We start from the raw sequence: 15,672 nt of genomic DNA on the forward strand, positions 1-15,672 counted from the left end.
TAGTTAAACGAAAACATGTCATCATTTCAAACATCTTTATCATTGTTTTTTTGTTTTGTTATATACATTATAAGTTATATTAATTCTCTCTCTTCCCCCCCCCCAATTTCCTAACAGGATTGTAGCGTTCTAGCGTTTGTGCTCGACCATTTACTGCCACACACCCAGAATTCAGAGGACAAGGACACCCCAGCTCTGGCACGTCTCTTCCTAGCAAGTCTGGCAGCTGCCGGCACAGGAACCGATGCTCAGGTGGCCCTGGTCAATGAGGTGAAGGCTGCCCTGAGTAGAGCACTTGCAATGACAGAAGGTGCAGAAAAACATGCAAGGTAAGAAACATGAAAAAAAAACAAGTAACCCACCCTGATATTGATACTGATGCCATTTAGGTCCGTTTTTAAGGACTCTGTCCAAAACTTACCTTTGTTCTCCCTTTTTCTCCACGTAGGCTCCAGGCAGTGATGTGCATAATCAGCACCATTATGGAGTCCTGTCCCTCAACGTCCAGTTTCTACAGCACAGCAGCAGCCAAGACTCAACACAATGGCATGAACAATATCATCAGACTCTTCCTTAAGAAAGGTCTGGTCAATGACTTGGCTCGTGTGCCCCACAGCTTGGATTTGTCCAGGTAAAGTAGTATACCATGTTGATTTAGTTAGCATTTAAAAAATAAAAAAAAATCATGGATCTTTTAAAGTTAAAGGGATGGCTGTATGAAATTGTTCAAACTAAAATTCTTTACAATTTTTGGTCTAGTCCCAACATGGCCAACACTGTGAATGCTGCTCTGAAGCCTTTGGAGACTCTGTCCCGCATTGTCAACCAGCCCAGCAGTCTGTTCGGGGGCAAAGGAGGCTCCAGCAAGAACAAGACCGAACATGACACTGTGGGGGCTGCCAGAGACAGCAACAGCAACACTCAGGACCAAGGTATCCTCAGGAGACTCTGGAGTCACAATGTAGAAGTAGTTATTCCGAAAACATCTCGTGCCAACACACTGTATCTGATTCTAGGTGAGTCTGGAGAGGCAGAGCCAGTGGAGGGCAACCACAGAGTGCAGGGAACAGACAGCGACCTCATGGATGGAGAGACAGAGGGAGACACAGTGGTCATTGCTGGTCAGCCAGAGGTTCTCAGCACACAGGCTATGCAGGTGATTGACATGTTACACATCGTACTCTAATGGTATATAAGTGGATTACATCATTTATAACATCTATAAAAAAGTGCATAACCATAAGTAGGTTCTGAGGTGTGACATCTATTGGGCCACAGTATCTTTCTCTGGCTTGTATTTAATTTCCTGTGGTTTTAGGTGGAGAATGAGCTCGTGGATCTGATTGATGAGCTTCTGGAAAGAGATGCCGGCGCAGTCAATAGTACGATTATAGGTAAGCCACTGGACTTATTTGGATGGTGACAGTAAGGTTAGATGGTGAACTTGCATGCAGAGGTTAGACTAGTCGTCTGTTTAAGAAGTGTAATACATATTATCCTTCTGCATAGAAACGGCTCCCTTTACTGCTGGGATTTTAACATACCAGTACTCCAAAGTACAAGGCAAAGAAACCTAAAGGGTGTGTGTATCATATGCTTGTTCTTTTTATCAGTGGGACGCAGTGGTGAAGATGAATCGCAAGAAGACGTGTTGATGGACGAGGCTCCCTCAAATATTAGTCAGACATCAACTCTTCAGGCCAACCGGGAAGGTAAGACATTTAAAAAATCAGAACCTAAATCACAGACACCGTAAAGTGCAGGGCTCCCATTGATCCTTAAAACGTCTTACGTGAGATTTGGATTGGATTATAGGAAATTTGACGCTGTGTTTTAGTGCTTAACGATAAGCAAGACTTTTTAGATGTGTCACAAGATTTAGGTCATTATCAGTGGCTGATGCAGTGTTTGTTTGTTGTTATCATTATTATTATTGTACCAATGAGGTCATTATATAGTCAACAACAGAGACCTTCTTATGTCGACACAACCAACACAACCCTGGTGTTTTATGGTAACTATCCTCCCAGATCTTTGTCAGCAACACTGTTTCCCATTTGTCAGACTCCATGAACATCCTGGAACCCGAGGATGAGGAGCACACACAGGAGGAGGACTCGAGTGGCAGTAATGATGATGAAGACAGCCAGGATGAAGAGGAGGAGGAGGAAGAAGAGGAGGAGGAGGACCAGGTATGAAAAACGGCTCAGGAGGTTGTTAAAACGGATCCGGATTGTGTCTTATCCCTTTAGACTCACTGTTTCTCTTCTTAAAGGACGATGAGGAAGGAGATGAGGACGATGATGATGAAGGTTCAGAGATGGAGTTGGATGAGGACTTTCCCGACATCAATGCGGCGCCACACATCCGTTTCGAAAGGTTTGACAGGGATGATGACCTCATCATAGAGTTTGACAACATGTTCTCCAACAATGGTAAGCACGGCTGAATGACGTTTTAACATTAACTCAAGGATTTTTTTTTTTCGTAATGCGCCAATCACTAATCCTTGCAAAAACACTCGACCAGCCTTATTTTTCAAACATTTCCTCAATGAGATGAATGAAGGGTCACTAAAAAACTTAATTACAAATACACACTAACATTTCTTCACCCTGATCAACATTCCTTGGGATGGTGCCAGAGCTGTCCCCCTAATGTCTGCCTGCTGTCTTCTGTTGTTTTTCCATCAGCTGACATCCCTCCCTCCCCAGGCAACATCCCCAGCTCCCACCCACTGATGGTGCGCCATGCTGACCATGGTTCCCTAACCCTGGGTGTGGCAGGCACTAGCAGCCGCCTGGCACAAGGCATGGGTCGCAGCCAACGCACGCTGCGCCAGCTCACTGCAAACAGTGGACACACAATCCATGTCCACTACCCAGGGAACCGCCAGCCCAACCCCCCTCTCATCTTGCAAAGGTAAGAGCATGATTATTTTTGGGTGGCAGCAGCACTTTTTTTTTCTTTTCTTTTTTTTTTTTTGGAACAACTGTTGCACCAATTTCCTTTTTTAGAGATGCTTCTTAAATAGTCTGTTCCTCTTTTATTAGATTATTGGGCCCAAGTGCTGCAGCAGACATATTGCAGCTGTCCAGCTCCCTGCCTCTGCAATCTCGTGGTCGTGCTCGCCTTTTGGTTGGAAATGAGGACGTGCACATCATCGCTCGTTCTGATGACGAGTTGTTGGACGACTTCTTCCATGAACAGAGCAGTACTGGGGGACAAGCAGGTTAGAATCACCATGCCTTTTCTTTCATGTGACAGTGTTTCGGTTTAGTATGATCTTAAATTCTAAACATGATTGTTACCTTGGTACTCTCTAGGAACCCTCTCCAGTATTCCCACTGCCTTAACTCGATGGACAGATGAGTGCAAAGTGCTGGATAGCGAGAGTATGCACGACTGTGTAGCAGGTAAGTTGGTCTCAAAATAATATCATTGCATATTTTACCAAGTTTGGTGTAGAAAGGCCCTGAACACAATCATCATCATTCAACCGTATTAACCAGAAATAAGATTGTAGATTTATGTGGCAACAATTTGGAATTGAGGACCTATAGCAACATCTATCAAGGATGAAATCTTACATTTGTTTCCGCTTTCAGTGGTGAAGGTCCCTATCCTGCAGCATCTTGAGAGTCTAAGGGATGAAGAACTAGAAGAACGGAGGGAGAAGAGAAGGAGGCAGCTGGCTGAGGAAGAGGAGTCCAAGCAGAATGAGAGGAGGGCCTCTGGTGCAGAGCAGGTCAGGGAACAGAGCCTCCAGGTTTGTTTGTTAAATGTTTTCTGTTTAGAAGTAAGAATACTCATTAATGAAAGTGCACACATCTTTTCATCACAACTTTTGATTCAGTATTGATTGTCAATTGTGTTTGTCCACAGGGTTCTGGATTGGGGACAGTTAATGGTGCAGAGAACACTGCAGGTATTGACATCTGCTTAGATTTCATGTATGCTTGTGTTTTAATATCAAACCGATCTTTCTGAGTGACTGGCACCCGGAGGAATTCCACCAGCAGAGTGTGCTATGGGATGAGGTAGTAGTTTGTATAGTTTTAGGATCACACCAGATCTGGGAGATAACTATACAGTCTACTGTCTTTCTTATGGCAACGCTATACCAGCTCGACGTCATCTCCTGCCAAGTCGATCCGTTCTTTATCTACAATGCTGCTTTAATCACATAGAGCTTATTTACATTCTCCTCTGTAGTTCTCTGGAGCTGGCTGTGCCGTGGTGAGGTAGTAAGTTGTGTTGTTGTTGGGGATCAGGATTGTTCACCCCGTTAAGGAGATAACTATACAACTTACTGCCTTCCTCAGCGTGGCCCCACAACGACTAATGATCCCTTTTTATTTGAAAGTTCTGTTTGTTTGCGTTAAACTTCCTTTCCCCTGATATAAGTCATGTTACCTCTTCATAAGGTTTTTAAAGTCATTCATTACTTTTGGGTACCATTTGTTAAAAGGTAAATGATTCAGGTGAAAAGTAAATGGCTATCTAGCATTGTTTAAATAATATTAGTCTGATAATTGAAGTATTATACTGTATTTTAAAACTATTTTCTTGGGTAAATGGATTTAAGATTTTCACTTTTCTGATGTTTCATTGAAGAATGAATTATATATGTATCCCTGTCTCAACCAACATGTTCTCCCTGATTGTTGCAGAGGGTGAGCAGGCTCAGGGTGGTACAGTTTCATGTCTGGACCCACCCAGAGTTTCCGAGGGCTTCCTCACTGCTCCCCCGTCTGGAGAGGTCACCCCCACCACTCCTGCTCCTCACGAACAGGCTCTGGTCTCCTTGGAGACTGCCATCAGTCAGCAGGTCCACCAGCCAATTGCTGACCTGCTTCTGGCTGAGTCCCACGTCAGCTCACTGGCTGCTCTAGCACGGGCGGGCCTTCCACCCTTGTCAACAGGCGACAGGCCAAACAGTGAAGCAGAGGCATGTCAGATGGAAATGTCCCCGGCACCCACAATCGGTGAGAGAGTCGGAGGTGGTGGTGGAGGAGGAGGAGCGTTGGATGAAGGCAGGGAAGGTAGAATAATTTTGAAAACTCTTTTTATACAGGTGGCCAACAGTAAGGACACTCAGCTGTAAATGATGTTGACCATGCTTTTAGCTAGTATCTGTCAGTGCAAAAATGTCCCAACTATCATTTACTAAAGGAAATGTTACTACCATGAATTGATTTACATAATTTCCTTAATCCTTACTGTTTTTTTTGTTGTTCCCCCAGCCTCCCTTAGTCCAGACATCGTGGAGACTTCTGAGCCGGCAGTAGTGGGTGTGTCACAACTTGAAGGGTCACCAATGGATACCAGCAGCCCTGCCTCTGCCACTCAGGAGGAGACCACTCCAAACCCTGCTCAGACCGCCCAGTTGTCTCAGGAGCTGTCTGGCAGCAGGGAGAGCGGACTGACCGACAGGCAGACAGATGCAGAGACTGGGTTAGGAGTGTTTAACAAGCATATCATGCAACCTGTGTCTTGATCCAATTACTTTAAATGTTTATGAACAGCTGCACATTTTGTGGACTGCCCATCCATTTTCTGCCCCATTACTTAAAATTTCAGTCCATCAGAGAGATGTACCCAGAATTAGATTAAAGCCTGAAGAGGAGGCCTTTTGATACTGTTGACCCTCTACATGGAACAAGTTGTTCTGTTGACATGAGATCCACCACAACTGTCTCTACTTCATAAGAAATGTTATTAGTTTGAAAAACAGGAATGCAACAAAATCATCCAGTCCACAATGTAAATCATGTTAAACTCACATGTAATGAAATGTGACTTACATAAATACAATTTGTATTGCTATTACAAAACGCATCTTAAATTTAAACAAAAGTTTCAAGGCCAACGCTTGCCAGCTTAATTTCAAAGATTCATTTAGCAAGTTCAATATTTGTCATCAACTTTCTCGAAGGTATCCTTTTTAAATCCTTTTTCTGTTCTTAATGCTTCCAGCTCCACCTCTGTCTCATCACCTGGGGAAACCATGCCCAGGAGTGATAGTGCTGATAGCCAGTCTCAAGCTATCCAAGAAGAGCCACTCCCATCCACCAGTAACGATGACGAGGACCCACTAGCGGGTAAAAAAAAAAAAATCACTTCGGTACCTCTTCTTTTTTTTATGCATTTACATGTTTTTGTGAGGTGTATCTCAATGTGTTTTGTCTTTGCAGGCATCAGTCTGCCAGAGGGCGTGGATCCCTCTTTCCTGGCTGCTCTCCCTGAGGACATACGTCGAGAGGTGCTGCAAAACCAGCTAGGCATCAGACCACCCTCTCGTCCTCCCGTTGCAACCACCCTGCCTTCCACTACTGTACCTGTGGTGGGAGGACCAGGAGTCACAGAAGTCAGCCCAGAGTTCCTGGCTGCCTTGCCACCTGCCATCCAGGAGGAGGTGAGCGACATGTCCTTGAAACTATAAAAGATAACACCAGACAAAAGGGCAGCTCTAGAGACCTGCAAAGCTTATCAGTTCTTTTAACAAAGCATGCCATTGGTTGTCGCAGGTTCTTGCCCAGCAGCGAGCAGAGCAGCAGCGCAGGGAGCTCTCCCAACAGCCCACGCAGGGAGACACCCCTCTAGATCCAGTCACCTTCATCCAGACGCTGCCCTCAGAGCTCCGGCGTAGTGTCCTGGAGGACATGGAGGACAGCGTGTTGGCTGTCATGCCGCCTGACATTGCTGCTGAAGCAGCCGCGTTGCGTCGAGAGCAAGAAGCTCGCCAGAGGCAACTGATGCACGAGAGGCTGTTTGGTCATAGCTCTTCATCAGCCCTGTCAGCCATCTTGCGTTCTCCAGCCTTCACCAGCCGGTTAGGGAGCAATCGTGGTGTCCAGTACACCCGACTGGCTGTGCAGAGAGGAGGAACTTTTCAGATGGGGGGTGGAACAAACCACAGGTGAGATGAGTCTCCAAAGTACATTTATCTTTTTAAATCAATTTTTAAGTAAATTGAATTCATCAAGGCTACGGTGTATGAAGACCTTCAAGCCCCATTATATTTAAGTAAAGACTGAATTTGAGTTGTTTTGTTTCCCCAGACCGTCCAGTTCCAGCGTTGACTCCTTGTTGCGTCTGCGTGGTCGATTACTGCTGGACCATGAGGCATTGTCCTGCTTGCTGGTTCTTTTGTTTGTGGATGAACCGAAGCTTAACACCAGCCGTCTGCACCGTGTGCTCAGGAACCTCTGCTACCACTCGCAGACACGTGGGTGGGTCATTCGCAGTCTGTTATCAATCCTCCAGCGCAGCAGTGAGAGTGAGGTCTGCGTGGAGACCTCACGGTTGGAAGACTCTCGCGGCAAACGGAGCATCCAGGGAGGCTGCGGTGGAAAAGGCTCAGCTACCTCCTCTCTCTCCTCTTCATCCTCCTCCTCCTCTTCATCCTCATCGTCCTCCCTCGAGCTGCTGAACAGGGTAGAGTCTCGCAGCTCCAGCCAGCTTTCCTGGCTCTCTGTTTCTATGGACGCAGCCTTGGGTTGCAGGACAAACATTTTCCAGATTCAGCGAGTATCAGGTAGGAAGCATGCTGAGCGACACTCAGCTGGGGGGGTTTCTACAGGATCTGGAACAATGGGAGGAGGAGTGACGGGCACTGCTGCAAGTGTCACATGTGCTGGAGGTGGAGGGTCCACCGTCCACATCCACCCACAGGCTGCCCCGGTGGTCTGTCGACATGTGTTGGACACACTCATCCAACTCGCAAAGGTATGAATGGAATTAGCTTAATGTGCATCTGCAAGTTGTGTATCGTCTGCTTCTCAGTGGGAGGAAAAAAAAGTCAGTGTAGTTATTGGAATTAAGCTCTTTTTCTTTTTGATGTTGGTCCAATGCAGGTTTTCCCCAGCCACTTCACCCAGCAGCGCTGTAAGGATCTATCAGCCTCTGCTTCTGACCTGGACTCTCGTCTTTGTTCAGTCGCCACTGGAGGAGTGGTTGGAGGATCCAGATCAGGGCTGCAAGCCAACAACCCCAGCTCCAATGCTTCCAACACCCAGAACTCCTTGGGCTCCTCTGTCGCTGCTCTCCAGTCTCTGGGAATCTCCACTGATTTTTGGGACCTTCTGGTCAAGCTGGACAACATGAATGTCAGCCGCAAGGGCAAAGCCTCTATGAAGACAGTGCCTCTTGGGGGTAGTGCAGAGGCCGAGGGGGCTCAGTACAGCCTGGAGACCTCCCCTCTGGGCCAGCTGATGAACATGCTGTCCCATCCGGTAATCAGACGGAGCTCCTTGCTCACTGAAAAGCTGCTGCGCCTACTTTCCCTCATATCAATTGCCCTACCCGACAACAAGGCTACGGAGGTGCCAGCTGGACACCCCACCCCACAGGCTGCCAATTCCAATGTGGCAACAAGCTCAGGAGCCACAGCCCAAATCATAACACAGGCCATGGTTTCAGCAGGCTCGACTCAGCCCACTGTGGCAGTTCCCGGGGCTTCCGTGGGAACTGCATCCCAGGGTACATCCTCAGGGACAAGTCTAACAGCTAATCAGACATCCTCTACAACAATCTGTATACCCACGTCCACTGGAACAGCCTCTACAGGTAATGTTTGTCCACCCCACGTCTCATCAGGTGATTTAGGAATTACACTTTAACTTCCATTTCAGAATAAAATACTAATGTTGAGTTGTTGGTGTGTGTTTTGTCAAAACAGGGAAGCAGAGAGCCACTGGAAGCTGTACAGAGAGTGACAATAAGTTGGCCTCTTCTGGACTCACAGAAAAACAACTCCAACTATCTGTAGAGGTACGAGGATTATGTTTTTAAGTGTAAAAGGGTCTCATTCATTCAGTCAAGTTGAATCAGCGTGCAGTTTTTTGTCACACGATCAAACTGTGGCACCAGCAACCGTTTGTCTGAGGAGACTTGATGGAGAAATATTGACAGAATGATTTACTCTTATTTAAAGTTTGGAACTCGGGTTTTCCACATTTGCTAAAATGCTTCATCTATCAGTAAAACGGTCTCCTTTCTGTATGCCCTCTAAAATCTGTTCTCTTTCTCCAAATAAGGTGTTGACATCTCACTCGTGTTCAGAGGAGGGTCTGGAAGATGCAGCTAACATTCTGCTGCAGTTATCCAGAGGAGACGGCTCCACCAGAGACACCGTGCTCAGACTGCTGCTTAGTGGGGCGAGACATCTGGGATACACTCTCTGTAAACAGATCGGTGCGTGCTTGGCGGTTAGACTAATACTTGCTCCTGCGTTTAGATTTTAAACAGCTCTCCCTTTTTACACTTTTTAAAAAATAAAAAAAAATTCTTTTCTTACAAAGGCACGCTCTTAGCTGAACTCAGAGAATACAACCTGGAGCAGCAGAGACGGGCACAAGCTGATTCACATTCTCCGGATGCTCCTCCTGAGGATTCCTCCATCTCAGGCAGACTGAAGGGCAAGATGACCAGCAGGTTAGCCAGTGATAGCTCTGAGCTGCCCATGGGCAGTGGACTGTCAGCACTCAAGAGAATGCAGGCTTTACTGAATGGGTTAATCTTCACTGTTATATCAGCCCATGTCATTTTACCACATAATAATAGAATGATAATACAATCTCTAGCCGTATTGTAGTAGTGTTTCATTTTGAAACTACAATGTCCTTTACTTGGTATGCGTTTGTTGGTTGGGGCACAGGTTTGATGGGGCGGAGAGTGTGGTCATTGTGGCTGCACAGAAACGCACACTCGGGGGACGAGAACTCCAGCTTCCCTGCATGAGTTCACTGACCTCCAAGACGTCGACACAGAAGTTTTTCCTGCGAGTGCTGCAAGTTATTATCCAGCTACGTGAAGACACGCGTCGTGCCAACAAGAAAGCCAAACAGACGGGACGATTAGGTGAGAAGATGTTACGCTAACAGCATTCTCGATGCACCAAAGATCCTGATAATGAGTTGATGAATTTTTCCTTCTCCTGCGTCGGTCCAGGCTCCACCAGTTTGGGCTCAGCCAGCAGTATCCAGGCCGCGGTGCGTCAGCTCGAGGCAGAGGCTGACGCCATCATCCAGATGGTGAGAGAGGGTCAGAGGGCACGCCGTCTCCAACAGGCCCCCCCATCAACTGCCTCCTCTGCTACTGCTGCCGTCGCTGCCGGATCCTCGGTGGCCGCTCCCCATGCCCCCACTGGTGCTGCTCCCCCTGCTGGCACGGCTGCTGCTGCCACGGTTAGCATGGGCTGCGATGACAGCAGGCATACTCACACACTGCACACACTTTGATTACAAAAAAACAGACCAACACAGTTTAATAATTCAACAAGTACTGTCATTAAGGTCATTGGTTAAACAAGCTTTGTGCGTTTTAGAACCATCATTAATCAGTTTGGTCTCATTTGGAATATCACCAATCACCAAACAGGCCACGCTTTAGTGGTGCTACGATTAGCTGTGGAGTTAGTGTGTACAGCTGCTGAAACCAATGTGAGCCCTAACCTATCACTAATCACAATTTAACACTAACTTTATGGCAAAAGTCCATGTCGTGGTAGAAGGTGTTGAGGGTGCTGGTATAGATACCGGTTTCCTGCCCACCCTTAGTTTGTATTTAGATGTTTGTAATTACTGATGAAATGGTCTCATTGTGAAGGTGCTGCCTGCTCTAAACCATTTGATTTGTCTTATGTTTGTTTGCTGGCTGACATGGCTTCATGCTTTTGGCCCCCCCCCTTCTCAAGTCCAGTTCCCATCTTCTCGTGGTCAAATGTGGAAAATCATCATGCATGGCAATATTAGTCAAGATGGTTCATAATATATTATTGAAAGTTAATTATTTCTACCATTTCTTTCCTTTGTGTCGTTCATCCTTTCTCTCCCACTTTGGTCCGTCCTGGTTTGTTTCTGTGTAGTCTGAAGTACAGTCAATGTCTGAAGCTCAGGCGACCAACAGGGACGACTCTCCCATGGATGTCGACCAACCGTCTCTTCTCGAGCAGGACCCTGCTCCTCTGGGTAGGACTCATTTATGATCTACTGATGACACCTTGAAGTGGATTCATGTGGATGTTTTTTCTTTTTGCTCTGTACTACTGTGACCTGTCAAGTCACTGCACATGTAAATGACCTCTAAGCTCACTTTGCTACAATGCATCAAACATAGGTTAATGTAGAAAAGGTGTGTATAATAAACCATTTAGAAGAAACGGACATCACCAGAACAACAACACTAAATAATCTTTAAGTGCTGCTGAGATGGTGGATTTTGATATTCCATGTGATCATGTCTCTGGTTGGTTTATTATGAGCAGGTTTCGTATGTTTTGATGTTTTTCTTAAATGTATTAGTCAGTTTTACTTTCGGTTAACATCGTAATGACACATTGTTTTTAGAGGTTCCAGTCCTAAAGGTTTATACACGGCTTTTTTTTTTCTTTTTTTTTTAAAGAAGCTTTTAGAGTCTCTGTAATAATCCAGGGACTTGAGCTGAGCGGAACGAACCCACAAACAGAAGAGCACAGAGCAGGATTAACACTCACACACTCAAGTTCAAGACTGGGCAGCATTACCGTGTAGCAGCAGACAGGGGATGTGTTCTGGGAAGCAGCAGGTTTGGCAACAGGGAAACAGTCTATAATTGCAAAAGGGGAAAGGCAGAAGTGTTGGAACCAGGGGGAGGGTGAACAGGCAGCAGTCGGCAGACACACTCAGGAGCAGGCGTTCCAACACAGGCAGATAGATAGATACTTTATTGATCCCGAGGGAAATTCAACAGAAACACAGACCCACAGCAAAGTGCAGTCACACTCACTGATAGATCACAGCTGAGAAAAATCAAACAACACTTTTTACAAACTGTCTGCTTGTCTCCCAGGTTAAGTGTTTTAGGCATCTAAATAAATAACGCCTTTTTAAAAATATAATAAATGCTTGCATGTTGTGCTCATTAAGAATTCATTTGAACAACTAAAAACGTTAATTATAAAAGGAAACATGTAAAAAAAAAAAAAAAGTCTATTTCTCTTTGTGCTTGGGCTCTTAAATATAGTTCGTAGGATGGGACAGGACGGGTTGAGTCAGGCTGGATTTGTTTGGGCCTCATCTAAGCTGTAATTGTTTTATAGATGAGGATGGAAACAGCCAGTCAGACATTGATGAGAGACTTCCAGACCTCCCACTACTCAGCGAGCAGCTGTTGTTGGATGAACTATGGGACATGCTTGGGGAGTGCCTAAAAGAGTTGGAGGAGTCCCATGACCAGCATGCCGTATTAGGTACGAAAGTTCACATCATAACTGTGATTCACGTTTTGTCTGTCTATTGAGCAAGCATGGCTGAGTTTGTCCCCCCCCCTTTTTTTATTTTTCAGTTCTCCAACCGGCTGTAGAGGCGTTCTTCCTGGTCCATGCCACAGAGCGAGAGAGCAAACCTCCTGTGAGGGACACCCGGGAGAGCCAACTGTCTCACATCAAGGATGAGCCTCCACCACTGTCACCAGCACCCCTTACACCTGCCACCCCCTCATCCCTCGACCCGTTCTTTTCCAGGGAGCCATCCTCCATGCACATCTCTTCAAACCTGCCACCAGACACTCAGAAGTTCCTCCGCTTCGCTGGTGAGCCACAAAGATTTACCTGAGGAAAATGAGCGAGCTTTTTTTTTTCCATGTGTGAAACGGTGTCTGAAAGCTTTGTTTTTGCACCCTTGTAGAAACCCATCGCACAGTGCTCAACCAGATCCTGCGCCAGTCCACCACTCATTTGGCTGATGGGCCTTTTGCAGTGCTGGTTGACTACATACGCATCCTGGACTTTGATGTTAAGAGGAAGTAAGGATGACTTCTTCTTTATCTTCTCTCTCCAATAAAAGAAGTATTGGAAAGTCACTGACATGCTTGGTCTTTCTGGTAATGTGTGCAGGTACTTCCGTCAGGAGTTGGAGCGACTGGATGAAGGCCTAAGAAAGGAGGATATGGCTGTGCATGTGAGGAGAGATCACGTGTTTGAGGACTCCTACAGAGAGTTGCATCGCAAGAGCCCAGAGGACATGAAGAATAGGCTGTAAGGCTCTGTCGCCCTTCATTCCACACGACTATCATTTCCATTGAGAACCACTCGACGTGACTGCTTCCTTTCATTACAGGTACATAGTGTTTGAAGGGGAGGAGGGCCAGGATGCTGGTGGCCTGCTGAGGGAGTGGTACATGATCATCTCCCGGGAGATGTTCAACCCCATGTACGCCCTGTTTCGCACTTCACCAGGCGACCGTGTCACCTACACCATCAACCCCTCATCCCACTGCAACCCCAACCACCTCAGCTACTTTAAGTTTGTGGGTCGCGTGGTGGCCAAGGCAGTCTATGACAACCGGTTACTGGAGTGCTACTTCACCCGCAGCTTCTACAAGCACATCCTGGGCAAGAGTGTCAGGTATATGAGCTGCTGTTGGTTACAGCCAGGGAGTGTTCAAACTGCATTTATCAGCCGACAATACATGGCTTAATGCTACAGGCTGCCGTAATCACAGTCTGATTTCTTCTTACTTTTGTGAATCAAACGGACGTTATCTTACAGGTACACAGACATGGAGAGCGAGGACTACCCGTTCTTCCAGGGCTTGGTGTATTTGTTGGAGAACGATGTGTCCACACTGGGTTATGAGCTGACGTTCAGCACAGAGGTTTGTCTCCGTTCCAAAACTGTTTCAATCAGCTTCAAGTGGAAAATGTAATCCTGAGGTTAATGTCTTTGTGACTGTTGAAATTGGAACTGGACCAGGACTTTTTGCTACAAGAAGAGTAATCCTATAGTCTTACAGTTCTCCTAATGGATGCTATCCTGGACTGAAAAGAAAAAAAAACTCTCTATGTGACTGTGTAGGTCCAGGAGTTTGGGGTGTGTGAAGTGAGAGACCTCAAGCCAAATGGAGCCAATATCCTGGTGACAGAGGAAAACAAAAAGGAGTATGTTCACTTGGTGTGCCAGATGAAGATGACAGGTATGATTATGGTTAATTTAACAAATATTTAATTTATACCTTCAGATTGATGCATTAAGAAAATATCAATAAAATATACGTAACACTAGGTGGCAGCACTGTGTGTCAGAGTGCAAGGTGGGTTTTTTCGGCATACATCTGATTTATTAAAGGCATAACCGTCCAGCTGCTGCTCAAATACATTATTCAGTAAAGATTTTAATTTCCGTTTCCTTAATTGAAAAGAATAGACATTTAATGAAGTCATGAAATTACGTTAGTCAGACACAAACTACAGAATTTTCCCAACACTCTCCCTACATCCTTGACTGAACGAGTTGACTTGTTTTGTAGGTGCGATCCGTAAACAGCTGGCAGCCTTCCTGGAGGGATTCTATGAAATCATCCCAAAGAGGCTGATCTCCATCTTCACTGAGCAGGAGCTGGAGCTGCTGATCTCTGGCCTACCCACTATTGACATCGATGACCTCAAGGCCAACACTGAATACCACAAATATCAGTCCAGCTCCATTCAGGTACGGCTCAGTAAACATAAATAGGCTTATTATCAAAATGTCTGCCCACAAATGTGTGACGTGGATACATTGATGCTTAGAAATTCACGAACTTACAAGTTTTTCCTAAATGTTCCTCCCTATGATATTAAAGGTTAATTTAAGTTTAAGTTTTTTTTTTTTTTTTTTTTTGAATTTTCAGTTGGAAGCAGCTTTTATTTAGGATTTTTTATTTATTTCTTTTTTTGCCAGTATCTTGCGATTTGTATGTAGCTCTAAATATTTTCCAAAGGTAGAAACTGAACGGATAGATTTTTAATTTTACTGTTTTTGGAAACATTTATTAATTAATTGCCCATCTGTTATTTTCTCTTTAGATCCAATGGTTCTGGAGAGCCTTGCGGTCTTTTGACCAGGCAGACCGTGCAAAGTTCCTTCAGTTTGTCACTGGCACATCCAAGGTTCCACTGCAGGGTTTTGCTGCTCTGGAGGGCATGAACGGCATCCAGAAGTTCCAGATCCACCGTGACGATCGCTCCACTGACCGCCTGCCATCTGCTCATACCTGGTAAACACATGACAAGTTTTCAAAACATGTGGTATTGTTAGAAAAAAACAATCATCTCAATTTAATGGATGTCTTTTTCTTTTTTTTTTTACCTTCAGCTTTAACCAGCTGGACCTCCCAGCTTATGAGAGCTACGAGAAGCTGAGACATATGCTGCTGTTGGCCATTCAGGAATGCTCCGAGGGATTCGGACTGGCTTAAACTATGAGACTCTTAACACACACGGACATACATACACTTGATTTAGATTTGCCTACTCCTGACACACTCACACTGATAACCTTCGAACGCACGCACACACTATCATAGACATTACTGGATAACTTGTTGAATTGCCTAGACTTCCTGGTTTCTATTCCATGTAAAACAGTTAAAACCAGCAAGTGAAATGGACTGATTGACATTGCATACAACACAGAGAGCCTCATATTGACACAATTGTGTCTCCCTCCCCAATTTAATGGCAAATGCAAGAGTGGATTCAGAGGATAAAACATGGACTAATATAAGAGATGTTTTCTTCATTTAGTTTGATTTCTCTGTACAAAAGGTTTGGGAGTTTATTATGTTTAATCTTTTTTGTTCTCTGGCTGTGTAAAAAGAAAAAAGAGAATGTTGTTTGAACAGGATGGTTATAAAACCTTTGGGGAAAAA

General features: G+C 45.4%; 1 protein-coding gene across 13 annotated transcripts in view; it reads left to right on the top strand.

Annotated features, from left to right (window-relative positions):
* The window catches only part of huwe1 (HECT, UBA and WWE domain containing E3 ubiquitin protein ligase 1), a 38,809-nt gene extending 23,137 nt beyond the window's left edge, over positions 1-15,672 (top strand). For 9 of the 13 annotated variants that reach the window (XM_079360584.1, XM_079360587.1, XM_079360576.1 and 6 more), the window contains 36 exons: positions 118-329; positions 449-631; positions 760-932; positions 1,017-1,156; positions 1,319-1,394; positions 1,614-1,712; positions 2,065-2,192; positions 2,276-2,435; positions 2,694-2,922; positions 3,054-3,232; positions 3,327-3,416; positions 3,609-3,769; positions 3,886-3,928; positions 4,674-5,045; positions 5,247-5,457; positions 5,980-6,104; positions 6,198-6,418; positions 6,531-6,922; positions 7,065-7,731; positions 7,860-8,571; positions 8,684-8,775; positions 9,042-9,198; positions 9,306-9,437; positions 9,649-9,864; positions 9,955-10,190; positions 10,871-10,973; positions 12,083-12,232; positions 12,328-12,573; positions 12,669-12,786; positions 12,878-13,018; positions 13,101-13,388; positions 13,533-13,638; positions 13,839-13,956; positions 14,290-14,471; positions 14,828-15,018; positions 15,117-15,672. In XM_079360584.1, coding sequence (XP_079216710.1) covers positions 118-329; positions 449-631; positions 760-932; positions 1,017-1,156; positions 1,319-1,394; positions 1,614-1,712; positions 2,065-2,192; positions 2,276-2,435; positions 2,694-2,922; positions 3,054-3,232; positions 3,327-3,416; positions 3,609-3,769; positions 3,886-3,928; positions 4,674-5,045; positions 5,247-5,457; positions 5,980-6,104; positions 6,198-6,418; positions 6,531-6,922; positions 7,065-7,731; positions 7,860-8,571; positions 8,684-8,775; positions 9,042-9,198; positions 9,306-9,437; positions 9,649-9,864; positions 9,955-10,190; positions 10,871-10,973; positions 12,083-12,232; positions 12,328-12,573; positions 12,669-12,786; positions 12,878-13,018; positions 13,101-13,388; positions 13,533-13,638; positions 13,839-13,956; positions 14,290-14,471; positions 14,828-15,018; positions 15,117-15,219 — 7,152 coding nt within the window. In that variant the 3' untranslated portion in view covers positions 15,220-15,672. Of the gene's footprint in view, positions 1-117; positions 330-448; positions 632-759; positions 933-1,016; positions 1,157-1,318; positions 1,395-1,613; positions 1,713-2,064; positions 2,193-2,275; positions 2,436-2,693; positions 2,923-3,053; positions 3,233-3,326; positions 3,417-3,608; positions 3,770-3,885; positions 3,929-4,673; positions 5,046-5,246; positions 5,458-5,979; positions 6,105-6,197; positions 6,419-6,530; positions 6,923-7,064; positions 7,732-7,859; positions 8,572-8,683; positions 8,776-9,041; positions 9,199-9,305; positions 9,439-9,648; positions 9,865-9,954; positions 10,191-10,870; positions 10,974-12,082; positions 12,233-12,327; positions 12,574-12,668; positions 12,787-12,877; positions 13,019-13,100; positions 13,389-13,532; positions 13,639-13,838; positions 13,957-14,289; positions 14,472-14,827; positions 15,019-15,116 lie in introns of all 13 variants that reach the window. The other 4 variants (XM_079360588.1, XM_079360577.1, XM_079360585.1 and 1 more) reach the window with 4 other exon arrangements.

The sequence above is a fragment of the Symphodus melops genome (genome assembly GCF_947650265.1).
Source record: "Symphodus melops genome assembly, chromosome: 13".
NCBI classification, from domain to species: Eukaryota; Metazoa; Chordata; class Actinopteri; order Labriformes; family Labridae; genus Symphodus; species Symphodus melops.